This window comes from Pollachius pollachius (genome assembly GCF_949987615.1).
Source record: "Pollachius pollachius genome assembly, chromosome: 15".
In the NCBI taxonomy this organism is placed as follows: domain Eukaryota; kingdom Metazoa; phylum Chordata; class Actinopteri; order Gadiformes; family Gadidae; genus Pollachius; species Pollachius pollachius.
The window spans coordinates 11214278-11240921 of record NC_136948.1 but is presented as its reverse complement, the minus strand read 5'-3'; the positions used below and the strand labels follow the sequence as shown (position 1 = coordinate 11240921).

The 26644-nt window shown below is 48.8% G+C and overlaps 1 protein-coding gene and 1 long non-coding RNA gene across 4 annotated transcripts; both read right to left on the bottom strand.

The window, feature by feature from the left end:
• Positions 1-73: 73 nt before the first annotated feature.
• LOC307087203 lies at positions 74-1918 on the bottom strand. The gene is made up of 5 exons (XR_013812485.1): positions 1872-1918; positions 1590-1614; positions 818-1068; positions 554-704; positions 74-461 (listed from the first exon to the last, which is right to left on the bottom strand). It is a non-coding gene; the product is annotated as an uncharacterized lncRNA (long non-coding RNA).
• A 3181-nt stretch (positions 1919-5099) lies between these two features.
• bahd1 (bromo adjacent homology domain containing 1) lies at positions 5100-25340 on the bottom strand. Of its 3 annotated transcripts, XR_013812484.1 has the most exons (8): positions 24897-25340; positions 12867-14670; positions 10807-11186; positions 9994-10153; positions 9538-9617; positions 9262-9353; positions 6559-8839; positions 5100-6335 (listed from the first exon to the last, which is right to left on the bottom strand). XR_013812484.1 is itself a non-coding variant. In XM_079752672.1 (7 exons), the coding sequence occupies exons 2-7, from the start codon at positions 14551-14553 to the stop codon at positions 8647-8649; spliced, it is 2592 nt and encodes an 863-aa protein (XP_079608798.1). In that variant the 5' UTR covers positions 14554-14670; positions 24897-25340; the 3' UTR covers positions 5100-8646. The 3 variants fall into 3 exon arrangements, 2 of the variants coding, with proteins under 2 accessions (XP_079608798.1, XP_079608799.1); XM_079752672.1 differs by having other exon boundaries at positions 5100-8839; XM_079752673.1 differs by lacking the exon at positions 24897-25340 and adding an exon at positions 19993-20122 and having other exon boundaries at positions 5100-8839.
• Between the last annotated feature and the right edge of the window lie 1304 nt (positions 25341-26644).

Sequence of the window (26644 nt, the reverse complement as noted above, 5' to 3'; positions counted from 1 at the left end):
AGTGGGGGCCTCTGGGTGATGAGTGGGGGCCTCTGGGTGATGAGTGGGGGCCTCTGGGTGCTGAGTGGGGGCCTCTGGGTGATGAGTGGGGGCCTCTGGGTGATGAGTGGGGGCCAATGGGTGATGAGTGGGGGCCTCTGGGTGATGAGTGGGGGCCTCTGGGTGATGAGTGGGGGCCTCTGGGTGATGAGTGGGGGCCTCTGGGTGATGAGTGGGGGCCAATGGGTGATGAGTGGGGGCCACAGACTGCTGCACAGGGGCCACAGACGGCTGCACAGGGGCCACAGAGTGCTCCACAGGGGCCACAGAGTGCTGTGCGGGGGCTGCAGCATGCCCCTCCTCCTGGTGTATTTGTAAGTGCTTTGTAAATTGCAATCGATTTATAATTGTTGCTGCACAATAGCAACAATGAAAATGCGTTGCCGTCCGACAACTTAATCCACACTTGATCATTGTGAATCCTGTAAGAGAGGAATGAAGGGAATAAGATTCATACTTAAAAAATATGAAAAAATATTAACTCATTAATTTGTGTAATATGTAAGATAAGCACCTTTATGTTTTACTGAAGAATGGCCTTTTATATGGTTGTCAATCATATATTTTGCACCCACGTATTTGCAGAAGGGACAGTGGAAACGTTCACGGTATGTGCATTTGTTAATGGTTGATGTATCGCCATCTGAGAGTATACTGATGTGTCTCTATATATCAGAGGGGGAAATAATATACATTAAAGGCACTGCATCACTTAAACCCCACATAAAACGTAACTTTTACCATCTAAAACTGACATATACAGGTTGTTGTTTTTTACCACATTTCCCTCATCAGGGATGGCTTCAGGAAGAGGGAGTAAATCAGCCTGGGCTTGACCGTGGAGAGCATGAGAGGCTTCCGGCCCAGCTTGTGGGGCTCCATGTAGCGGGCGGCACGGCAGCAGGACACGTGGCAAACGCACACACAACACAAGGTCTATCAAAGTAGCTGTGGGCAAGGGCATAGGAACCGGGGGGGACGGAGGGGACGTGTCCCCTCCAATATTGGAGTCAGGCGCATTTGTCCCACCTAAAAATTATACCGGGGGGAGAAAAATATTTTATTTTATTTTGAAAGCGCAACACAGCGTCTTGTCACCGCTTCTTATTCTAAAAAACTGGATGATTGAGCGTGCAATTAAAGAATTGATTTGATATTTATCAGTTCATTACTGCCATTCAAAATGTGTTTTCCTTTACATTTACAAAAGTATATTTTTAGAAGAATAAAATATATTTGTGAATTTTTTCAGTGTAGTTAATTTATGACATATTTCTGTTCAAACCATTAACGGATCTGTCAGGTTTCCGATATGTGTCCCCCCCAATGTTTAACTCATTCCTACGCCCTGGCTGTGGGTAACAACTGGGCACACAATGAATGAGGGAATGTATTTCATTACATTTATTTTGATCATTGACTACGCAGAATTTCATCATCAAAATGTAATGTCCTACGCAAAGAGTAAGGCCATGCATTAAATGTTGATACTCAAATCCTGTTATTATGCCTTATCATACTCTAATTCAAGTGAATGATTTATTGATTACCTTCTTCATTTCTCACAGACATACTCTAGGGTAGAAACACATAAATACAGCGCATTAGTTACTATGTTTATATACCTGGATTTGAAATTAGATTTTTCACACATTTCGGCAATTTAGTTGGCTAATCTACTTGAAAATTGCCCAAACGCAGCCTAAATGCTATTATGCACAGCACACAACTGCCATAGACATGAGGCGTATTCACGTTATTTGCATGAATAGTTAGATGATCAACTTGTTGGTTTCTCCACAAATTAGTTTATAATATGCACGGCAACTTACCTCTAAGCAGAAAAGCGCGCAATACTATGGACTCGGACACATTCTTCTTCTTCCGGTGCGGAACCAAACGTTTAGCTCCACCCACGTTGAGCCACTCCCTTTCTTTATAGGTTCATGGCATGGACCTAGGGGCTTAGCTTTTTAATAGGTCCATGGGGCTTGGTCCATGGCCACTCCTCGATCTGCGTAGCCTGGGTAGCCCCGCCCATTCTGCCGGCAATTTGAGTTCGCCCTGCACAAGAAGGCCCCCAGGAGCATTGCATACTTTCGCAATACACCAGCGCTCAGCGGCCAAGCCTGGTATTGCAGCTGTTTAAGCGGGCTTTGGACGGGTCCCTCGATTCATGGGGCCTCTACGAAAAGTCAAATCTCCTAACCTTTATGACTCCTTTCCTTAACCTTTGAGGAAAACGTCATCGGGTCAAGGAGAGATGAAAGGTGCTTCCTTTCGAACATAGGAAAAGAGCACCGTTTAAAATGAATTCGGCTCCACTCTTCCAAAACGACGTCATTGCGCGATGGCGGGTATTGCCGACCTCTAGCGTCTCTGGTGTAGAACTACAATTTTCCGAATATTGACTAAAACAAGCGCTCTTTGATCCATGTGTTCTTGTCGTATTGATTTCAATCAGGTTATCGCCAACAGTGAGAATCACTTAGGTTGGACTTGGCCAACGGGAATATTTTAGGCCACTTGAATTCCAATTCACATGTTAAAAAAAAAGAGGCTAAACTTATGTGGATGTTGAAACTAACTGCCCCCAGTAGTCTTTCTTAAATGTGAAGTTGGCATTTTATTTTCTTATGGTGTATTTTATGTGCTTACTTACCAGCAATAAATGAATTAATTTATATTCAAATAATGTTTCTAGAATTGGTATCCATTATTATCAATTGTATTTTCTTCTTTTCTATTCTTCTGCTTTACTGCGTCTCTCATGCGTCTTCGCATAGTGTCGGTAAACTTCGTTGGTGGCATGTTGCTTTAAATATTGCCGCCGTAAAGGAATATGGGATACCAATATCTCCTTTCTTTTCGCAAAGGAAGCTCAGGAGTAACCTATGCTAAATGAGGGTTAAAGGAAGCATCGAGGCTCCTTTCCTAATTATTTTTAGAATTCGAACCACCTTTCCTCCAAGCACTTCTGGGTCATCTCCATAGGAAAGGAAACTTCCTATGCAAAAAAGAGAATTCGTAGAGGCCTATGGAGTCCCAGAAGTAGATATCCCCGTTCACTCCAATACAAGTGGGGAACAGGAATGTGTCTCTGCAAAAAAAATCTGGAAATCAATCAAAGGCTCATAATTATCTTTATACCATGTACTAATAAAATGTAAGTTCTCTCTTTTCAAAACACCACTTCAAAGGTTCTATTTTATTTATGTATTTTTTCCAGGAGAAGGAGGAGTGGGAAGCTGAAAGGAGTCGTAGTGAAACAAATGTTGTTTCAGCCCGGCATAATAATTGTTAAATAATAGTTGTTGTCCAGATGGCAGGAGGAGTGTAATTTAAAGAGGGGGGGGGGGGGGGGGGGTTATTAACTTTTATTTCCATGGTCGGTAAACAATGCGACTGTGCTCGCTCAGACCTCTTGCTTATGCTACAATGCTAACAATGCTAGATAACAAGATTATTTCTGCATCCGGCACGTAATGCACTAGGGCAGTATTACTCATTGCGCGGCTCGCAAGCCACATGCGGCTCGCCAAGCCTCTATTTGCGGCTCGCATGGCGGTAAAAATATACAGTGATATGATCATGCAGTGAATACAGATATTTAAAAAAACAATACAAACAATTATTTAAAAAATAAATCAACAGCGGCATTAAAAGGTGGAAATATAGCCTTGTCTAGAAAATATTTTTAAACTTGCTCGGCTCTACGCTGACAGCGGGGTTGCCAGATTGGCGGTTTTCCTGCATAAAGAGAGAGAATGTGCTCTTTGGATGGACTTATTCTTCAATAGCTTCCATGTTATGTGACCCAGTGTCTCCACATTATTCCAGAAAATAGCACACAGTAACACAAGTCTTAATTTTCCTCTCAAAGTGCACCAGATTGATGCATTCCAGGTTAAAAGGTACCAAATTTTCTTCCGGGGGAGCATGCCCCCGGACCCCGCTAAGGACCGGGTTCCCTCCACAGTTTCACAAAATTCTGTGGGAAACACTACTTCAGGGAGGACATATTATTAAGCAGGCATACTTATTTATGACTGGATTTATAGCTTTTGATACTTTGCGGTAAAAATGGCTCTCCTGTTGACGTCGTCCTGTCAGTGCGGCTCTCCTGAAAAAAATAGTGAATACCACTGCACTAGGGAGTGGCTAGGCGCCCGTGATGCGGAAGCAACTCAATTCAGGGGACGCATGGACTATACGTCATCCAGCTCAGGTTGCGTAGCCGTGCGTGTGCGCTTGTCGGCTCATTAGCATCTGTACCGTGGCCTGAGTACACCTCTCCGAAGTGTGCTCAGGCCACGGAATTGAACTGTACTTGAGTACGGTTGGCGTGCTCACACTAGCCAAACGATCTAGACTTGGGCACGGTACAGATGGCCTAGTGTGAGTGCGCCCTAAAAGAGATCCAACTTGCGTATCACAGCTAACAACAGGCTTTGAGCGCAACATACCTCGCTAACCCACTAATCGAGGTTCGTAATACAGGGCACAGATGTTGACCTAGCAAACACAAACGAACACCAATGAACGGAAAACATAATGGAAAACTTTTATAAGACAAAAGTTCAGTGATTTAAAAATATCAAAACAAAATGTAATGTTGCAGGCAAACGTCTATTAGGTTTTTTTCAATGTTTAAATGAGGTGGAATCTTGGACCCAACTTTTATTTATTTATATAAACTATTTTTTAATAATGTTAAATGATTTATAGTATACTTATTTCAATTATATATATATATATATATATATATATATATATATATATTCGTTATTGTAAATGTTTCTTCTTGCAGAACAAAAAACCAACGTACCACCTGCAGTACCCTCACGGACCACCAGTCGGACAAGGAGTTCCGGCGCCGCTGCGTCCCTTTGCTGGCGTCTGCTGTACGCGTCGGGACAAGGGGCGGACTGCCCCCTTGTGGTACAAAAGAGTCAATCTTCAAGACAAACTCAACCACGAACACATTTTTTTAAATGAAATAAAACTCACTTTCTTTCAAACTCATATATTATTTATTACAATTAAATATTTTCTTTTATATTACATAAATCCATTTAAAACCATACAAATTATCTGTGCTGTGATTAATAGTTCCCAGATACTCTCAGAATTCCATGCTAAGAAGAGGAATATAAATCCACAACAAATAAACCACTTGATTAAGTAAAGACGTCGTACAAGTTGGACTTTTTTTTCGTTTTCTTTTTCCATTTTCCCCTACTCCTTTTTGGTACAGACAACATTTCTTCGTTGTGATTCAAGATCAGAACAGCATTGACAAAAATAAAATGTATTTGGAAGGTGCATTCATATAACAGTAATTGCTCATCTTCTGTTCACAATGTGGAATACAGGTTAACTGGAACAGGCACAAGGAAGGGGTGTGTAAGACGATGTCACACATCTTGATAAACCATAGTGGCTCTAGTGACTCCTAAGGCAGCTATAATGGACTTCTCACTCTTGGGAACATGGAAGGGACGACTAAGCAGTCCAGACGACCATCCTACTCTCTACTCTCTATGCAGTGTTGGCTGACTGGGGTTCTGAGGAATCCGTTCAGAGAGGATAACCTGATTCCGATCATCGGGAGATGCGTGTTTAAACTTAAAGACCTTTGGCTTATTCAGAAGGCGGGTTTAGAGAGAAGGCGGGACTCAAATCCTTTAAACTGATTAACACAGAAGTGGATTTTCAAATCGAGTAGGAATAATCATATAAGGGAATTATATTTGATACTAGACTGGCCTCTAAACGGACAGATGATAAAAACCCTGAACCATATTGGGTTCTGATCTGGCTGACCAAACTTAGTTCCATTAGATTATTGGGACTGGCCCCCGGCAGCTCTGTCCCAGAGGATTATGGGTAATAGTGGCGTGGAGGGCGACCGCCTGTCCATTAGCAGGGTCTGGTGCCAGGCCCCCCGGGAGAAATGGATTCTAGGCTTTAACTTCCAGATCTATGTGGTGCACTTTGAAGGAGAACCGAGAGGCGGGCCTGACAAGCACACATCTATCCCTCATGCTATCTTCAGAGGTAACCATCTTCTATTGGACTTTATTCTTAGTCTGTGGGGGGGGGCTCAGAGGAGACCAGGATGGGGCTCGGGTGAGACCGGGGTTAGGCTCAGGTGAGACCTGTGTTGGGGCTCAGGGGAGACCGGGTTGGGGCTCAGGGGAGACCTGCATTGGGGCTCAGGTGAGACCGGGTTGGGGCTCAGGTGAGACCGGGTTGGGGCTCAGGGGAGACCTGCGTTGGGGCTCAGAGGAGACCTGCGTTGGGGCTCAAAGGAGACCGGGTTGGGGCTCAGGGGAGACCTGCGTTGGGGCTCAGGGGAGACCGGGTTGGGGCTCAGGGGAGACCGGGTTGGGGCTCAGGGGAGACCTGCGTTGGGGCTCAGGGGAGACCGGGTTGGGGCTCAGGGGAGACCGGGTTGGGGCTCAGGGGAGACCGGGTTGGGGCTCAGAGGAGACCGGGTTGGGGCTCAGGGGAGACCTGCGTTGGGGCTCAAGTGAGACCTGCGTTGGGGCTCAGGTGAGACCTGCGTTGGGGCTCAGCGACCTGCGTTGGGGCTCAGGGGAGACCGGGTTGGGGCTCAGGGGAGACCGGGTTGGGGCTCAGAGGAGACCGGGTTGGGGCTCAGAGGAGACCGGGTTGGGGCTCAGAGGAGACCGGGTTGGGGCTGAGTGGAGACCTGCGTTGGGGCTAAGGGGAGACCAGGTTGGGGCTGAGGGGAGACCTGCGTTGGGGCTAAGGGGAGACCGGGTTGGGGCTTAGGGGAGACCGGGTTGGGGCTAAGGGGAGACCGGGTTGGGGCTGAGGGGAGACCTGCGTTGGCCCGCCAGAGTCCGGGCGACGGCTGGGGAACACTGGGTGAACGATGCTAAGCTTTAGCACAGGTAGGATGATCAACACATTGCTAAACTCTAGCTCAGGAATGTTCAGTAAGGCAGCACAAGCGAGGGTAAAGGCTAACAGCGTACATGTTTCTACCAGGGGAGCAAACTCAAGCGTGTATAGTACTTTAAGGGGTAAGGGACACAACCTCAGTGTCTACTTAAGGGTCAAGGAAGCACACGAAATGCAGAACAGAAATGAAAGGAGCATGTCAGGTAAACAAAGAGGAAACGTCTTTAAGTTCTCATCATTTTGACACACGTTGTTGTCATGAAGAAGTGTTAGGGGTTAAATGGAAAGGCCGTGTTTGATAAGACCCTGTTTAAAAGTGTAAAGTCTCTGGCAAGAAGCTGACACCTAATTGTGAAGATCTCATAAAGACAGATCAGCTGGAAAGGAAAAACACCTTCTCAAAACCAGGAATGAAGTCTTCCTTTTTACCGCTCTCCAATATATCATTTTTAAATTGACCTTTTTTTAAAAATAAATTATAACTTCTCAATAAAGAAATAAATACATATCTTTTTGGAAAACACAGGAATGAGTCATCACATCAGATCTACGTCAAGTACACCTCGTCTCAGTCAGGAAGCAACAACTAAACATGTGACTGATCCATCTGCCCAGATATAGAAACGCAAACACCATTTATTGATGATCCAGGATCAGATCCAGGATCAGATCCAGGATCAGATCCAGAATCAGATCCAGGTCCAAACTAGGATCAGATCCGCCCCTCTACAGCCCACTTGGGGGAAGGCAAAAACTAAACAACCAGAAAATAGACTTTAGCATTAGCATCACAACGAATACCCTCCCATACAGGAATTCTTTGAAGTAGGAAGGCTCTTTGGCCCCATTATTACACTGGCTAAACCAAGCAGATTAAACTGGAATCATCTTGACTCCAGCAGTAGAGCGCAGCCTCCATGCTCGGTCCGCTGCCTTTACGCCGTGTTTCCCAACACCGACCGGAAGTGAAGGGAAGGACGCACCACATATTTTCCTGGAGACAAGTCTGGTTCCTTCTAGCAATAAGAGGCGAGAGGTCCCGGGACACACCCCCTCTCAGAACCGTCGGCCGGGCCACGCCTGCAGTGCAATCCAAATCAAATGAGATTAAGACTTTCGTGTCTACATCTGAGAAGTCTCTCGTCTTTTTCCTCGCGGGCTGCTAATCGTTTTACTCAGAGCGCAGCGGTGAGCCTAAGCTCACGTTGCATTAGTTAATGTGCTTCATTCAGACCTTCGGAGCTGGTGTTGCTGACGGAGAGGAGACTTTTACCTGTTTCATCTTTCAGCACTATACCGCCGCTCTATCAGGGCTCACATTTCATCCTGAAAGCTGCTGCAGCGTTTCTCTTTCACAGCAGCAGAGAACAGCACAGTCCTCTCACACACACTTTACTACAGTGCCAAGAAGCAATTACACCAAGTATTCACATTGTATTTCTCTAACTGCCATGTTCGTTCGTAGATTCCCCTCAAATGTTCTTCATGTTACTTATTTTGTTCTTTTAGACAAAAGACACTCCATACTACAATAAATGATCTCTGAAGTATCAGTGTGAGATTGGAGACTCTGGGATGGGCGTTTTCCCGTCTCTCATGCCGGTGATACAGTAGGGAGGTGGGGACTGGAAGAGAGGAAGGAACCAGGGACTGAACATGTCGGGACGAGGATTGCTACTGCAGGTTTTTGAGGAGGCGTCCGTAGCGGAAGTCGTAGACGTGTCGACAGACGAACACCAGGTCCGCGTCTACGTCGTCGGGCACACAGCGGTGGGCTGGCATGGCGTGGGCGAAGGTGGGCGGGACCACCAGGGAGGCGGCGTTGGTGCGGAGACCCTCTTTACGGCACTTCACCAAGGCACAAAATCTGACCACACACAAACATCTGGTCAACATCGGTTTGTACGTGTTCGTCTTTCTGAAACAAACATCCTCCATACAGCGTTATCATTTTGGTTTATAAGTCTGAGTGTTGCTCACTCACTCACTCAATCTCTCACTCAGTTGCTGGCTGACTTGTTTGTGTGTTCACTCAATCGCTCAATCTCTCCCTCCCTCATCACTCCAACACGCGTAAGCTCACTTGCGCACTCACTCGTTCTCAATCAACCGCTCGCTCGCACACTCCCTCCCTCACTTTCTCACTCATTTGGGTGTGTTCCCAATTGCTTACTTGCTCACTCACTAGGTTATTGACTCTCTCTCAATCATTCCATCACTTACTCACTCACTCACTCACACACACACACACACACACACACACACACACACACTCACTCACTCACTCACCGGCAGTACTGGGCCAGTGTGAGGACGTAGCATCGGTCTTCGATGCAGGCCACGCTGTTCACGTCCTGGTGGCGCGAGGCAAAGATCTCGTTCTAGAGACGGATTACAGATTAACTGCACTAGTCAGTTACCACACATCTGCCTCCAGCCGCCTCACTAGGTCACATGCTGTCACTGCTTCGGCACTGCATCACTGGTTGTGCCCCGGGAAACAAACCAGGAAGCCTCTCATTCAGAGTCAAACAGGCTGTGGAGATGAATGATTCATTCGCTCACCTCACAATGCACGCTGGGGTTGTGACCTCCTTGTGTGTGTTCCGGCCGGTAGTACCAAAACAAACTCATCATCATCTCTCCTGTGGCACAAAACAAACGGGTGTTAACCATAATGGAGGCGAGCTGATAAAGACCTGTCTCAGCGCTGTCTGCTACATAATGGAAACGCGCACCCCCCCACACACACCTTTAGTCACAGGCAGTAGGGCGTTCTGCTGGAACCACACTGAGAACGACTGGTGTATACGCACAGGGTTCAGTACTTCTGACGGGGGTAGTACTTCTGATGGGGTTTACTACTACTACTGATGGGGTTCAGTACTTCTGATTGGTGTTAACTACTTCTGATGCGGTTTACTGCTTGGGGTTACTACTGCACAGGTGTTCAGTCCTTCTAGACGGGGTTCATTCCTTCTGGATGGGGATCAGTACTTCTGGACGGGGCGGGCCTTCTACCTGACTCAGGGTCCTGCCAGAGGGCGGAGATCTTGGCCACAAAAGGCAGAGTCTTCTTCCTGGGTCCGGACCTCAGGAGCACCGTGTCCCTGACCCGGATCACCTCCCCGTCCCGGTGGACCCCCTGGAAACAGGTCCTCAGCACCGGGGCCTCCTCCTCCTGGGGACACAAAGGGACAGGGTGACTCCCTCATACACGCTAGCGGCGCTACAGACTTCTGCAGCAGCATCCTCTTTAGTTCACCTATCAAATTTCTCTATAAACTTCAATACGTCCAGAACTCCAGCTCACTTCCACCCGATCATGTTACCCCTGTCCTTCACAACCTCCACTGGCTACCAGTTCAATTTAGGATTCATTTCAAAATACTACTCACCCCCCATAAAGTCATAATTAACCTGGCCCCTCCCTACCTCTCCGTCCTCCACCACACATTTACCCGTCGCCTCAGGTCTACAGACACGACCACACTCAGAACCCCAAGGAGGACCGAGCTTTAGACCTGGGGTGAAAGGGCCTTCTCAGTAGCCGCACCATCCCTCTGGAACTCCCCCCCCCCCCCCCCCCCCCCCCCCACCACACTCTCTTCATTTATACAGGCCCTCAAAACACACCTTTTCAATCAATCACCTCCTTCCTTTCTCTCCCCTTCCTCCTTATCTTTATACACAATACGTCATTATTCAATTCTTTTATGTTGTGTTCGCTCTGTAAAGTGTTTTGGAGTATTTAGAAAAGCACTATATAAATGGAATGTCTCATTATTATGATTATTACAGGCGGACCCTCCACTCAATGAACCCCGTCCGTACCACGGTGAAGACCTCCTTCTGGTAGGACAGGCCGAGGGGCAGCCAGCCGTTGGTGGCTCTCCGGCGGCTGCTCTTGCCCTTCTTGTCGTTCTCCCTGCCGGCGGGCGCGCCCGGCTTCTTGTGTTTCTTGTCGCCGCCGAGCGCGGGCACGGCGGCGCCGCGGGCCCCGGGCCGGGGGCCGCTGGGACCCTCGGCGCTTCGAGGACTCTCCTGGACCGCCCGCGGCCCCCGGGGGTCCGAGAGCGGGGTCTGAACGCGGGGTACCGATTGGCCGGCCGGAGGCGCGGCGGGAACGGGGCAGCCGGTGAGGGTCCGCGGGCTGGGGGCGACGGGGACGGAGGAGGGGCTGCGATGGTCCCCGACGGCCTGGGAGAAGCTCTCTGGGGAGGTGAAACGAAGGAAATTGGGTGTAAGTCAGAATAACAGGAAGAAGTTTCCATTCCTTTCTGCTGACCACAGCCGTTAGCTAGTCGCCACATGTCCACTTCACAGCTGAATCACTGAAACTTGAGTCACACTCGATTGTTTTTTGTTGCACGGAGGCTGCGGAAAAATAAACAGCAATTAGCGGTTGTAGCGGCGTAGCAAGTGGTGCCACAAACATGCACGGAGACACACAGAAACACACAGAGACATACAGAGACACACGGAGACACACAGAGACACACGGAGAAACACAGAGACACACAAGAGACACACGGAGACACACGGAGACACACGGAGACACACGGAGACACACAGAGACATACAGAGACACACAGAGACACACAGAGACACACAGAGACACACGGAGACACCCGGACGCTGAGGGAAGCTAGAATCCAGGCCGTGGCTAGCTAGGCAGGCCTTGTGCGACTCATACTACAGCTATCCTGACTATCCATGGCGGCTGCTGCCATAAAGAGGGAACAGAGGCGGTGTTCCCGGGGGGGGGGGGGTCACAGGGGGTGGTGTTCACAGGGGGTGGTGTTCAGAGGGGAGTACCTGATGGGGAGGGTTGGAACACTAAAATACATGATGATGTAGAACTCTTTCTAGCTCTCTGTGTATGCATTTATCATTTCAAAAGGCTTTGATTTGAACAGCGATACTTTTCAATGTACCGAGACGTTCAGTGTCCTGAAACAAAATAAAGTCCTGTCTGCCCCTCCGGCTCTGAACAATGAGAGGACCTGTCTGCCCCTCCGCCTGCCGCCCACGGGCCCCTTTTTCCTACAACAACAGACCCAAACCTCTTTCATGACAACGGCCATCGCTATTTTTAATGCAAACAAAGTCCTCCACCCGCCACCTCTCCACCCCCCTCTCCGCCCGTCCCCTTCCGGGCCCTCCCCTCTCCCGTCTCCACCCGTCCCCTCTCCCCCTGTCCCCTTTCCACCTGTCTCCTCTCCCCTCTCCACCCGTCCCCTTCTCCACCCGTCCTCTCTCCACCCTTCCCGTCCTCTCTCCACCCGTCCCGTCCCCTATCCACCCGTCCCGTCCTCTCTCCACCCTTCCTGTCCTCTCTCCACCCGTCCCGTCCTCTCTCCACCCGTCCCGTCCTCTCTCCACCCTTCCTGTCCTCTCTCCACCCGTCCCGTCCTCTCTCCACCCGTCCCGTCCTCTCTCCACCCTTCCCGTCCTCTCTCCACCCTTCCCGTCCTCTCTCCACCCGTCCCGTCCTCTCTCCACCCGTCCCGTCCTCTCTCCACCCTTCCCGTCCTCTCTCCACCCGTCCCGTCCTCTCTCCACCCGTCCCGTCCTCTCTCCACCCTTCCCGTCCTCTCTCCACCCGTCCCGTCCTCTCTCCACCCTTCCCGTCCCCTGTCCACCCGTCCCGTCCCCTATCCACCCGTCCCCTATCCACCCTTCCCCTCTCCGCCCATTCCATCTCCACCCATCCCCTCTCCGCCCTCTATCTGGCCGGACGGACTACGTCACCTAATGCCATGATTGTTGGTGTTTCTGCTGTTTGCTGTGTACTTCTTGTTTTTAAGATAAATAACAAAGTCAAGTCAATCACCCAACTGTTTGGGTATCGGAAACACAGCTCAACGTCACCTGCACTGATACCTACTCACCGGTCTTGACGCCGTGGTTACACTTGGTGCGCTGGTCGTTGGTGCAGAGCGAGCAGCACGTCCGTCCCGCGCCGGGGGGGATCCCGCCGGCGGCGTAGGCTGAGTAGCCGCTGACCCTGCAGGCCTCTCCGTAGCACGCCCCCACCGAGGCGCAGCAGTACAGCGGGCGGGAGATCCCCGGGCCCGGCGGGTCGGCGGCAGGCATCAGCTTGGGACGCTTCCCCCCCCTGGGGCACAGCGAGACGGGGGCGATGGGCGAGGGCGGGCCGTCCGAGTGGCTGAAGTGGACGTAGTACCCGGGGCAGCAGGTGTACTCGTGGGGGAAGCGGGCGTCGGACATGGCGGCCGGGTGGGCGAGGGAGTGGGGCGCCTGCAGGTGGTGGTGGTGGTGGTGGTGGTGGTGGTGGTGGTGGTGGTGGAACACCTTGGACAGCGAGCCCTCCTCGGACTCCTTGAAGCTCTTGTCCTTGAGGAACAGGGCGAGCCTGTGGCAGTACTCCATGCACATCTCCTGGGAGCAGCAGTAGCAGGGGGCCAGGCCGCTCTCTACCTGCTCCTCCTTGATGGACTTTAGGGAGAACCCGACCACCGGGCTGCACCGCGACCCGCATTTATAGCAGCCCTGCCCGCCCGGAGACCCCCGCCACTGGCCCTCGTGGTCCGGCGTCTCGCTCTTGCAGACGCTCCCGCAGGTCGGGACGGGGGAGTCCTGCCGGGGGCGGGCCTGATCCCTGGCCTCCTGTGGTCCGGGTTTGAGTTGGAGCTCAGTGCGTTTTGGATGGGGTGATCTTTGGGTCTGCGCTGGTTCTCCCCCCTGGGGCTCCCCGGCCTTCTCCTTCTGTGGGGACGCAGACGTCTTGGTGTCCCTCGCCCCCGTTGCCGCCTCCGTCGTCGTCGTCGTCTTCTTCTGCCGCCGGTTTCCGTACGGAGCGCTGGTGAGCTTGAGCAGCGTGGCAGCGGTGAGGCCGGCCTGGCGGCGGGGAGCCGGGGTGAACACGGCCGACCAGTCGATGTTCTCCGGCTCCTTCCTGGCCTTCTTTTTCCGCGGCCTCCCGCTGGCGTTGGCCTCAGGGACCGGGCTGGGCTCCTCGACGGCCTCTCCTTTAGGTTCGTCTGGCGCCGTGGCCTTGGCGGGGCTGGCGTCGGCGGCGAGGCCCCGGCTGGCGTGCTGTGGCCTCTTGGTCTGCCCGGCGGCTCGGTGGAGCAGCAGGCTGTTGACGGCCTCGGCGTTGAGGGAGGCCATCCTCCTCCGGCGAGGCTCCCACGTGGCCGGGCTCGGCGGGGGCGGGGCTTCCGACGGCCCGGGTTCCGGTTCTGCTGCTCGTCGATCGGCGACAGAGGAGGTCCTCTTCAGCGGCCGGTGTGATTTGGTCCTTCCCGAAGCCGGGCCGGGTGGCTCCTTCCGTTTACCCTTCACAGCCTTCAGCTTGGCTCCCTTCGAGGCTGGTTTCACCTTACCCAGAAGCCTCCTCTCCTCCAGACGTGAGAGCACGACGTGGCAGTCCAGCGCGTCCCCATCGCCCGCCGCCGGCGTCTTCCGTCTCCCGCTCCGGTTCCCCTTGATCTCCTTCCTCTTCCTCGCCCTGTGCTTGTTCTTCTCTTTCCGTTTCCTTCCTCCTATGCTGCCCTTGGGTTCCTTCAAAGCCTTTCCTCGCTGCAGAGGCCGCTTGGGCTGAGCTCTGACCATGGTCCGAGCGAGGCTGCGTACTCCCGGCCTGGTCCCCGAGGCCTGCTTTGGTGGATCAGCTCACAGAAGCCCCTCCATGGGCATGTTCATGGATCATCACCTGGGCCCACACCACCCCTGGGGAAAAACAGATTGCACAATCATCAGTGGAGTTTGCTGCACAGCGAGCTACACAGGGAGGCTGCTTAGACCACCACAAACAGCGCCACTACTGGCCTGCCACTATGCAATTTGTCTCCCTAACTGTAGAGCGATTTACATTTTGCCCGAGCCCAGTTGTGAACCACCGAGCCCAAGCCTGAATCCACTGTTACAACACTTTTAGATTTGTTTGTGTGTTGAAATGACAGCCATATGATTGTTCAATTTTAAATCAATGGATGCAATTAAACCACAGCTTTAGTGGGCGTTTGGTTGGATGAATGACTCACTCTAATATTACACACATTGTACACGGTCACTCAATAAGACAGAGGAAATATATGATGAATAGACAAGAAGTTTTTGGCATCCTCTATTATAAGATCTGTGCAGCTGATGATTCAGGAGATTAGGCCTACTTGTTTTGAGATGTTTGAGAGAGGATTCCTCAAATGAAAAACAAGAGCAATGTACTAAATGTTGCCAACCAAACTGTTAAACATTTCCATAACCAGAACGCTATGAAAGCCATCTAAATTAATGTCATCTCAAATTGTTGTAATAGCACTTATTTTAGCAAGTCCCATGGCATACCCATGTCAGACAATGGCCTCTTCAGTTACCATGTCAACAAGCTGGTACATCAAGCCGGCATATGTACGCGTTTCATTGTACAAATAACACGAAATGAGGAAAAACAATGAAGAATTTGAGCACATTGATTCTAATGTGTTATTAGTAATGCGCGATATAAACGATATACGATATAAACAATTTTAAAAAATGGCCTACGATAGAGATTTTAATTCTATCGCTCTATCGCGATAATGCATGTTGATGACGCAAAATACAATGTTTAATTTTTGGTTTGGTGCAATTCCTTTTCACATTGCAATTTTCGCAACAGTGCCAGAATTCGTCAACAAACCTGCATGTGTGCAAAGAACGTTAACCCATTTGTACCGGCTGCTGTGCGGCGCAACATTGTATCTAGTAGATACAATGTTGCTCCACGCAGCCGGTACAAATGGGTTAATGGTAAACACGCATTGATGCGCAATCCGGTCTTAAAGGTAAACACGCACAGATGCGTGATCCGGTCTGAATGGGTTAAATCATTGGACAAAAAGGTCTGGGACGTTGTAAAGCGTTAAAGGAAAAAGGGGGGGGGGGGGAAGCACCGGTGAAAGTAAACAATCATGGATATCCAGCGTGATATACATTGATCTGCGGACTGGTCCAACTCCTTCTCCCTCATCCTGACTCGGAATGTGTTAAATGCATCGGCATTTTTAAGTTATGTTTTCCAGCGTACTTTTTACTTGCTTTTGTCGGACCGTCGGGTGGTGGCTCAACATGGAGCAAAGAGGAGACGGAATGTCTTTTGGATATTGGACACAAATATCCAAAAGACGTTCCGTCTCCTCTTTGCTCCTTGTTGAGCAACGTCTCCGAGACCACCTCTCCGGCTGGGTCAACCTCCTTTTGATGGTTAAAAATATCACGTAATCGACAAAAATCTTAACAATCAATGATCGATCATCAATTAATCATGCCCATCCCTAATTGTCAGTACAGTGTCTGTTCCTTATCTAGAAAGACACCCGTTTTTCCTGTTCTCTGCATCTTGGGTGGCATTTAAGAACCAAGGACTTATCCTAAGTGTAGTGCCTTTTAGAATGGTTTACACTAAAGGAAAGAAACCCAATACTAATTGTATTTATCTGCAACATTATGTTGTATGATTACAGTGTTTCACAATAAATGTTGTCGAAATGACATACTATATTTCTCTTTTTTTTAAAATACATTTAGCAGTTTGGCTTTCCTTAGGGTCTATGTAACCTGTTCTGAAACGGTTATTTTCTGATTTTATATTGTGATATATATCGTTATCGCAAGAGGCTGCAACGTATATCGCAATATGGATTTTAGGCCATATCGCCCATCTCTATGTGTTATCTGTTTTAACAATACCAAACCCTTTCTCTCCTTTGCAAGGACCCAACAGCTACTGATATTACACCCAAGATTGACCCGACTCCAATGACACTCTTCCATGTGAAATTAAACCATAAATCTGCTCTCTGAAAAGCTATTATGCACGTTGACCTCTTCCATCTATTAAAAGTGACATTTCACCCAGAAAACGATTGAGCCTCTCCATTAAAGCCATTAAATCTGAATTGATTATTTAACAACTTTAAACTGCATGTATAACTACCAAATGTATAATCCATAGAGTGATATACACTATCCTGGTCCAGGTGGAGACCATACAACTCAACGGAGAAAGGGTTAAGGTCTTGGCAGAGTGCGACTACAGCTCGCTCTGCGTTCTGATTCTGCATAGAGCAGCAGACCCCTGACACACTCCGTCCAAAGGAAAGCAACAGCAATCCTACTCGGTGCCGCATATGGCTCAGGAGGTAGGGCAGGTTGGCTGGTAACCGGAAGGTTGCAAGTTCAATCCCCAGCTCCTCCGAGCGGAGTGTTGAGGTGTCCCTGAGCAAGGCACCTAACCCTAAATGCTCCCGACAAGCTGGCTGTCGACTTGCCTGGTTAACACCGCCATGGGTGTGCATGAATGGGTGAATGTTAAGGCAATATTGTAAAGCGCGGAGTGAGTGGCCATTGGTTAGAAAAGTGCTGTATAAATGCAGTCCATTTACCATTTACCATTACCCCTCAGCTACACCAACACAGTAGCAAGTCTAATGATCAGCTGCACTCAAAACCCTACAGTCTATGACGGAGGCAGCTCAAGCCAAATAATCTTTTGATTGATGCATCCCCTACACCTGTGAGACGAGCCCGGGTCTGCGATGGAGCGTTTCCCTGAAGAAATGACATCATGGAATGCCCCCGCCCTCCCCCTCCACCTCCCCCTTCCCCACCCCCACCGTGTCTGTGGGAGGCGACCGGGTCAAAACTAGTGCTGGCAGCACAATACAGAGATGTAGACACCTGCAGAAGACAGACCGTTTGGTAGACTGAGGACCGACTAGTCTGCTGCCCACTAGATGCGCACTTTGCAGAGTCACAGAGGCCGCCTCTATATATTATATAAAGTTTGGTTGTGCAACAATTTACTACAACATATAGCCTTCCCTATTTATTCCTGAAGCCTGCTTTAGCAAATCTAGACACATAACGGACACACCATAACAGACACACTCGCATATGTGTGTTCAACCCAAAAGCCATTCTGAACAGAATTCTCACAGTCAAAAGTGAAGTCTCACTATTTTCAGACTTTCCATGTAGTTTGGTTTCCGCTTGGCCTTCGGTTCAACGTTAGGACAAGACATCCTCTCCCTGCTCCACAAATCAGCTGCTGTTTGACACTCCGTCGCCGCTGTTCATGTATTGATGTGCGGCCCGTAGCAACGCCTCCTCTCCGTAGCAACGGCGCAGACGTATACCGTGCGACTTCGCAGTAGACCCGTCGCAGCCTCCACGCTTCCCATAAAACTCCGCTCCGAGAAAATAACAGACGGGGAATGCGGGAGGCCCGGTGAGTCTCCAAATACCGAGGTCAGGAAGCGGAGCCGCAGGCTTACTATTCACAGAATATCTCACACCAAAGAGGGAGAACATCTCAATGGTAAATAGACTGCATTTATATAGCGCCTCGCTAACCAGTGGCCCCTCAAAGCGCTTTACAATATTGCCTAACATTCACCCATTAATGCACACATTCACACACCGACGGCGGTGTGAACCATGCAAGGCAACAGCCAGCTGGTCGGGAGCAGACAGGGCGAGGCACTCAGGGACATCCTGCCCCTCGGCTAGGAGGAGCTGGGGACGGTACTAGCAACCTGCCGGTAACAAGTCAACCCCTATCCACTTCGTGAGCCACTGGCGTACCTACATCCCTACCTGCCACATCTACAACTGGTCAGACTGAAGGGATGTGATCCAACACACTGTTGAGTTACTATTTCACCTCAGACAACAAGGACCGATCATTCTCCATCTTAAATATGCGGAATAGGAACTTCTGAAATTTTCGACAAAAGCCTTGAAGAACCACTCAATGGATCTGGAGAAAGCGATGATCATGATGTTCTCTTCAGAGATTCCCCGTGACACAACGCTCCCGGAGTGCACAGCAAAACTGAGAAGAACATTTACAGAATCCATCTCATCGCCCCATTCTCCCTCATCTCCCCCTGAGTGACTCGGTGAACTGTGTTGTAATTTGACAGATAAGAGAAGAGGAGAACCAACGTGATAACTTGGTTTCTTTTGATGGCCAATCACGTGGCTTCACTGGCAGAGACACGCATGAAGAAAGACGGATTGCTCATTAGCCAACATTGTCTTCAGCTGAGGGAAAGATTCCCGCCTGCTAGTTATGATGTTAAGACAAACTTTACCACCGACAGTGCCAGAACCTCAATCCCAGCAGGTGGTGTGGTTCAATAATGAGATGAACAGTTTGATGACTGACTCCATTAACGTTTCAAACAGATGACAGATTGACCATCAACTGCTCTACAGATTAGGCAATGACACTTTCTCAGTCACACACGGACACATCTCCAAGGTGTTTAAGCCAAAATAAGCTCTGAGAGGAAATTCTTCAGTTTGGTGAGGGTCTTGATTTGTTTTTGTAAATCCGTCTAAGAGTTGTTATATTATAAATATTTAGGCTAGGGTGAATGCTGGTATATTCTCCATAATTGTGATTCAGGCACCTGTTCTGAAGTATCACAGGATCGTCTATGGTGATTAACTCACGTGGGTTTCAAGTAGGGTTAAAAGCACGTTTGCGAGAGTGAGTGTTGTAAATCAGTTAAAAATACAAATTCCAACACACGCTACGAAAAGTTAATATCATTTAGAAGAAGGCAGATTAACCCCTCCCACGCAACAACGCACATCCTTTTGCAAACACGTAAAAACAACTTGGGTTGAAGGTCGTACAGTGTGCGGAACAGCCTATTTCTCCTAACGCGGTGGGGCTCAAACACAGGGCGTATCACCAAGTCCGCTCCCCCGGGTAGACCATCGGTCCTCGGCCGGCAGCGCCGACACCACCGTCCACCATGATCCCGTTTCGGGAACCATCCGCACTAACGTAGCGAAACAACTCGGATTCGCTCTCATTGAGATCAACAAAAGTGCGACGCGTGTCCTATTGCACATCACATCGCGGTGGGATGCGTTCTGCCCATCAGAACTGCGGTGAATCCCCGCTGTCCCCGTCCGCTCCCCCGGTCTGCTTCCCCGGTCCGGGCGGTGACAGCATGCGGGGGGAACGTGTTCAGTATCAGAAGTGAAGCTCACCGGGACGACGATCCAGCGACGAGTTCGCGTCTGGTGCTCGATCACATGAGGGGTTATGGGGCTGGTGGTAAATATGAAGATTATTACGGGCTCCTAGCCCGGTTGTTACGATGTAGGCAGGGAAGGCGATCCGCGACGGTACAGCCGACTGAAACTGAAATTAAAAGACGATGCATGTGGGGAGATCATACCTCGAGTCCCGATCGCGATGGGTCTAAGGACCAGGAAAAGATCCGAGGGTTTTTCCCCTGCTTGAAAATGTTTCTATAGCCGATCTGCGAGACGATCCGTGGGAGCGAATATCCTCCAGCAGCCAGAGTCACGGCAACACGGTAAACGGTGACCTACTTCCGAAGTGGCATGCTGGAGATAATATCATGCGAGGCTGCTGCCGCTGCGCTGGGACATCACACACACACACACACACACACACACACACACACACACACACACACACACACACACACACACACACACACACGGATTGATAAAGGTCAAGAGTTGGGACCAATAAACAGTGTGCAGCTTTTCCAAAACCTATTCATTGATTTCTAATATAGTATAAATTATCCAATAGAATAGGCTAATGGTTTTACAGTCCAAAATAGTCTGCTAATAGACAGTTAGTCTAGAAGTGACCACTCATAGAAGTGTACCATTAACCAACAGCACCGATGAAAGCAGATGTAAGACCTAAAGCAGATGTCGGGCCCGAGGCACTGTTCCATTTTTGGCTTACCGACATTCAAATCATTTAGAACAAGAGCGCCAAATTGCTCTTACCATAATTTAAAATTACGTTTGAATAAATATGAGGGCTAAAAATCAAACAACTCAAACAACAACAATCGATGGTGGGAGATTTCCATGTCAACACAACTAATCTTACGCGTCATCAAGTTGGTGTCTCGTTAAATATCTCTCTTAATTGGAATAACCGCTAATTCCCGTGATCAATATCCGTCTTTACGGTAATTAACAGATGTTAACGAGCCGAGTGGCACTTAATGAGGCGAGGGCCCGGAGAAGCTGAGCGAGCAGAACGCAAACTAAATACACATACACACTACATACACACATCCATGACTGCAACGCAAACGGAATACACACATCCACGACTGCAACAAAACGGAATATACACATCCACTACTACAACGCAAACTGAATACACACACATCCACGACTCGAACGCAAACTGAATACACACACGTACACGACTACAACGCAAACTGAATACACACACATCCACGACTCGAACGCAAACTGAATACACACACATTCACGACTACAACGCAAACAAGAGGCTCCTTATAGGACAGCACTATTAACAGGCTCCTTATAGGACAGCGTTAATACACCTGGCTCCTTATAGGACAGCATTATTAACAGGCTCCTCATAGGACAACGTTAATAACAGCTCCTAAGGACAGCATTAATAACAGGATCCAACAGGCTCCTTATAGGACAGCATTAATAACAGGCTCCTTATAGGACAGCATTAATAACAGGCTCCGTATAGGACAGCATTAATAACAGGCTCCTTATAGGACAGCATTAATAACAGGCTCCTTATAGGACAGCATTAATAACAGGCTCCTTATAGGGCAGCATTAATAACAGGCTCCTAAGGACAGATTTAATAACAGGCTCCTTATAGGACAGTATTAATAACAGGCTCCTTAGTATAGGACAACGTTAATAACAGCCTCCTTATAGGACAGCATCACTCTCCAGCCTGGAGGTAATACTCAAACATCAGCCTCCCCAACCATCTCCTTCAGGAGATAATCCAACGTCAAATCTCCTGTCAGCAACATAACTTCAGAATAAGATATGAAATGTATGTGTAACATGCTTCTTTAAATATACTCTAAATGATAAACAGTATCGATGACAAGTAACGACTTGCTCCCTTGTGTGACCATCACGTCTGCACGGCGTGTTTCAACCAAAGTCTAGTGATCAGTAACACGTCTGTCCAGCCCACTCTGAGCAGGAGGACAGGAGGACAGATGAGCCTTCATGGTTCGTCGCTCAAACAGACATGGTGTTACAGTGTGTGATGGGACGTGAAAACCTGGTGTCAAACAGCCCGACAGGAGAGGGAACATGGATAAGCAATCTGACACGTCCAGACGGAGACAGAAACGCAACCACAGACATCCCCCCCCCCCCCCCTTCATCGCTTGACAAGTTGGGCTGGAAAGTTCCAGAATGAAGCGCGGCGATTGTGTGAAACAGACAGGGAAGTGAGGAAGGGATTGAGGAATCTGTGAATAGAGACGGCACAGAGTTGGGAGAGAGAGGGCGAGAGACAGAGCAGCAGCGGCATTGAGAGAGGGAGAGGGAGAGGGAGAGGGAGAGCCATGTCATTATCATCATGAACAATGGCTGTCTGATGGAGCAGCTCTGCCGTTATGTTTCCAGCACAGCTGAGGGAGGAGGAGGAGGAGGAGTAGGAGGAGGCGGAGGAGGAGGTGTCAGCCAGCCTGTCTCACTTAACGGCCTCACCGCGGGCCTCACTCATGCTTCAGCATCTGCCCGAGTGAAGGACACTTGGTGCCATGTGTTCCTCTGTGGAGAAGCCCGGTGCTCGCTACACACTGAGAGCTTCTGTTCCTCCTCGGCCTGAGCGGCCATTGAGTCTCCTAACCGGCCAGCCCTTGTAAACAAGCCCAGTGGGTGATAATAGAGGCGAGGCACCAGCTCCTCCAGACCTCCACCGCCATCCACCCGCAGCTGTGGCCTGACAGCTGACGCCCGAGTCTTTAGGTCTCTGTTCCTTCACACCCTCACTGTGAAACCAGCCCCCCCCCCCCGACCTCAAACCAATCCCAGCCCATCTTCCACCAGCTGACCTGTAACGGCCATAGAACGTGTGTCTGCCATCAGAACGAGGAGAAAGTCAGAGAATGAGTGTGAGAGAGAAAGGGAGTAAGAGAGAGACGGTAGGAGGAGGATTAGAGGGGAGGACAGAGAGGACACAGTCAAGGGAGGGAGAGTGTTAATAGATTCAAGGGAGAAGGGGGTGATACACCTGAACCCTGATAGTGGGGCGGCCCGGGTACACCACGTATCAGAACACACACACACACACACACACACACACACACACACACACACACACACTCGCGCGCTCACGCACGCACGCACACACACACGAAAACACACGAAAACATGCAAACACACGCATAGACATGCACAGACACTACACGCACAGACACGCACGCACACACGATGAGCACTCTCACAACACAATGAGCACTAACAGTCAGGCAATTGGTAGCCACAGGCTTTCAATCCTATCCTAACAGAAGCTTGGAAAGCCATACGAACGAGACAACGACACCCTGACTACACGGCTCAGCGGCTCATGACGCTACCATGTTTATTTCCTTAACGACGAGCGGCAAGTAAGGATAAGAAGAGTATCAAAGTTAAAGAAACAAGGGAATGCTATTCTAAAAGACGGTCTGAACTTCATCCAAGTTATTTTTGTACTGCAACATGTCAGAAATACAGCAACGTGTTCATTAAAGCAGTCAGAGAGCAGAGACCTGAGCTTTTCCACAGAAGTCTGTCTCCCTTACTAAAGTCCAGCAGCATGTCAACTATGGCGACATAAAACATGGCATCTGAAGCCCTCTGAGATGTACCTGTGATTAAGGGCTATACAAACACAATTGACTTGAAGGGAAGGGGCAACAAAGCTGGCATCAAGTGTTCCTCATGCACAGCATCACCCGTTATATGGAGCGATATGATGTATGGGTGGTAGAATCTACATATTTCTATCACATTTTGGGATACAGGGAAGGTAAAAGAACAATCAATAAGCAAAATGAAGACCAATAATTCATGGGAATGGTATCTCATAGCAATAGCTACGGAAGAGGATTAGGGCCGCTCATACAAAAAAAATAAAGTTCTGACTTTATTCTCAGCATTCTGACTTTTTTTCTCAGAATTCTGAGATTAAAGTCAGAATTCTGACTTTAAACTCAGAATTCTGACATTTATCTCAGAATTCTGACTTTAATCTGACTTGAATTCTGAGAAAAAAAGTCAGAACTACCTGTAAGGACCAACAGCCGTGGGAGAGACACTTTGCTTCATGCAGTAGGAGGAAACCACACGCAGAGTAGCCAGTAGCCCTAGCCTACTTGTGCCAAGATGTCTTCCCTTAGCTACTTCTTTCGGGTTCGAGAGGATCCAGAAAATGTTCCAGTTTCACTCACCAAAAAGTGAGTGAAACTGGAACATGTGTTGTTTTGGTGCCAGTTTTTTTAAAAGTCATTCTGACTTTTTTCTCAGAATTCTGAGATTAAAGTCAGAATTCTGAGATTAATGTCAAAATTCTGAGAATAAAGTCAGAATTTTTTTTTTTTATGTGTGGCCCTAATCCTCTTCCGTAAATAGCAGAAGCCAATTCTAAAATTTAGTTTAAGTAATTCTCATATTAATTCTGCATTGGCTATCAGTAAGTCCTATCTGTGTCTCAGTTGGAAAGTATTTATAGTACATCCATTTAGTGCACGGTAGTTCTGTTGTGCTTGGGGCGCCGTATCATCGACATAATGGGATTATCTGAAAGACGCATGTCTCGCTTTATGGCATAAGGCAGTTTTATCCATGATGCTTCTATTCTTTTAAACATTGGCAACCCACATCCTATACATAGCAATCCTCAACAGCTTTTGGAACTCGTTAATCCCGAACTATGGACAAAAAGTTAACATTCCGTAATTTTTATCACTTGATACTTGTGTACAAGTTTCGCACCACATGCTTGCGTTCGTTCTCTGTGATGCAACCTCAGTTTGGTCAACAAACTCAACGCCTTTCGGCCTCGAAACACTGAAGGCATGACCGGGTCTCTGACCGCGATGCATGGCCGTACTTACCATGAGGACCAGGCGCTTTACCAGTAGAAACAAGTTGCTCTTCAGCGTGCCAACACCCGCAGCACGCCGGGCTCTGACCCCGCTTTACCTCGGTTCTCACGGTGTCCTCGGTCGCTGGAAGTCTCCAGCCACTTTCAGTGTTTTTCTCTTTCCTGAAGAAACGCTAGATAGTTATGTTCCGAGTAAAACGTCCACTAAAGAAGCCCCTCCGGCTGCTACTCCTCCAGGAGGGGTGGTGGTCAGGTGTTTGGACCCCGGGAGGGAGAGCGACCAGCGGACGACTCAGTCGAGTTGCGATCATCCTCCTCCGCTCCACCGGAGCTCCTCTCCAAACGGCGCGGCTCTGTCCGCGGCCGAGCGGGCAACCGTCCGTCGGTGCCGCTGTGGAAACTGGAATAGCAGTTGGAATTCGCCGCGGGATAAATATTTTACTTGCATTTAACAAACTGCGACTACTTTAGCATTTTTTACATAACATCATCATCCGCTTTTCATGTTGACGCATCATGTTGAGAAAACATGGAGTTTCTTAAAGGGCCACGGACGTCCGTCCACATGTCACCCGGAGAGGCCCGCATGTAGAGAGGGGCTTCATTTGTGAATGAACACCTAAAATCACACCTATTATTAATACTAACACTACTAGTATCAATACTGTTACTGAACACCATGGAATCACACTTATTACTAATACTATCACTACCAGTATCAACACCTGTTATTATTACTATCACCAGTGTTGTGCCTGAACGCGTTCACTGAACGATAGTTCATGAACTCGTTCATATTTTGGGCGAACGTGAACTGAACGTACTGTATTACTGCCTGATGAACGTTACTGTGAACTCGTTCATTCTGGTGTCAGTGAACGGCACCCTCACTCGGTTTAACTTCGTTCAATGGGGGGGTTATTTGTTTATCAACACGGCGGATGCGCACGCAGATCGCCGTGTTGTTTGACCGGTTGCCATGGTAATCCCTGAGAGGTTAATTTGCAGTTGCGGTGTTGCCAGCTTACTGTTACATTAAACGGTAATCAGAAAACGCGGTTATATGCTATAGACCCTATAGTATCTGTCGTATGAAGGCTGGGACGAATTTCAAATTATAAATATGTACACTTTATTTTGAAAGTACAGACCGGCACGATTCCCATTCAAAGGAATGGCGCGGTGATTATTCTTCAAAACTAAGAGCTGTTAAATTGTGGAAAATGAATTAAACTGTAATCAGACAACACGGTTATATGCTATAGACCCTAGAGTATCTGTGGTATAAAGGCTGAGACGAATTTCGAATTATAAATATGTACAATCCATAACGTTAGCTCTCTGGCTCATAGCTCAGCGGACTAGAATACCTCCTAGAATCATTGCTTTTTGGCCGGAAATGGAAAGGGGGGCTGTTTACGTTTGATTGTAGTCTTTTCGCTCGGTTCTCCATCTCATCAGTAGGGCTAGAACCGAGAGAAAAGACTACAACCAAACGTGAACACCCCCCCCCTTTCCGTTTCCGGCCAACGAGCATTGAGTCTTCCAACAGAAATCAATGGGATTTACAAAATGCGCTAAATGTGCAATAAAACACGATAGAAACTGTATTAAGCTACGATACTTGATTCAACCACTCTATTTCATCCTAGACAAACCTCAAAGCGGGCTCAATGTTCAAAATGCCGGAAAAAACGAATAGCTCACAGCAACATATTGAAAAAAAGAACTATGAACTAGTTCATTTTTTGGAACTGT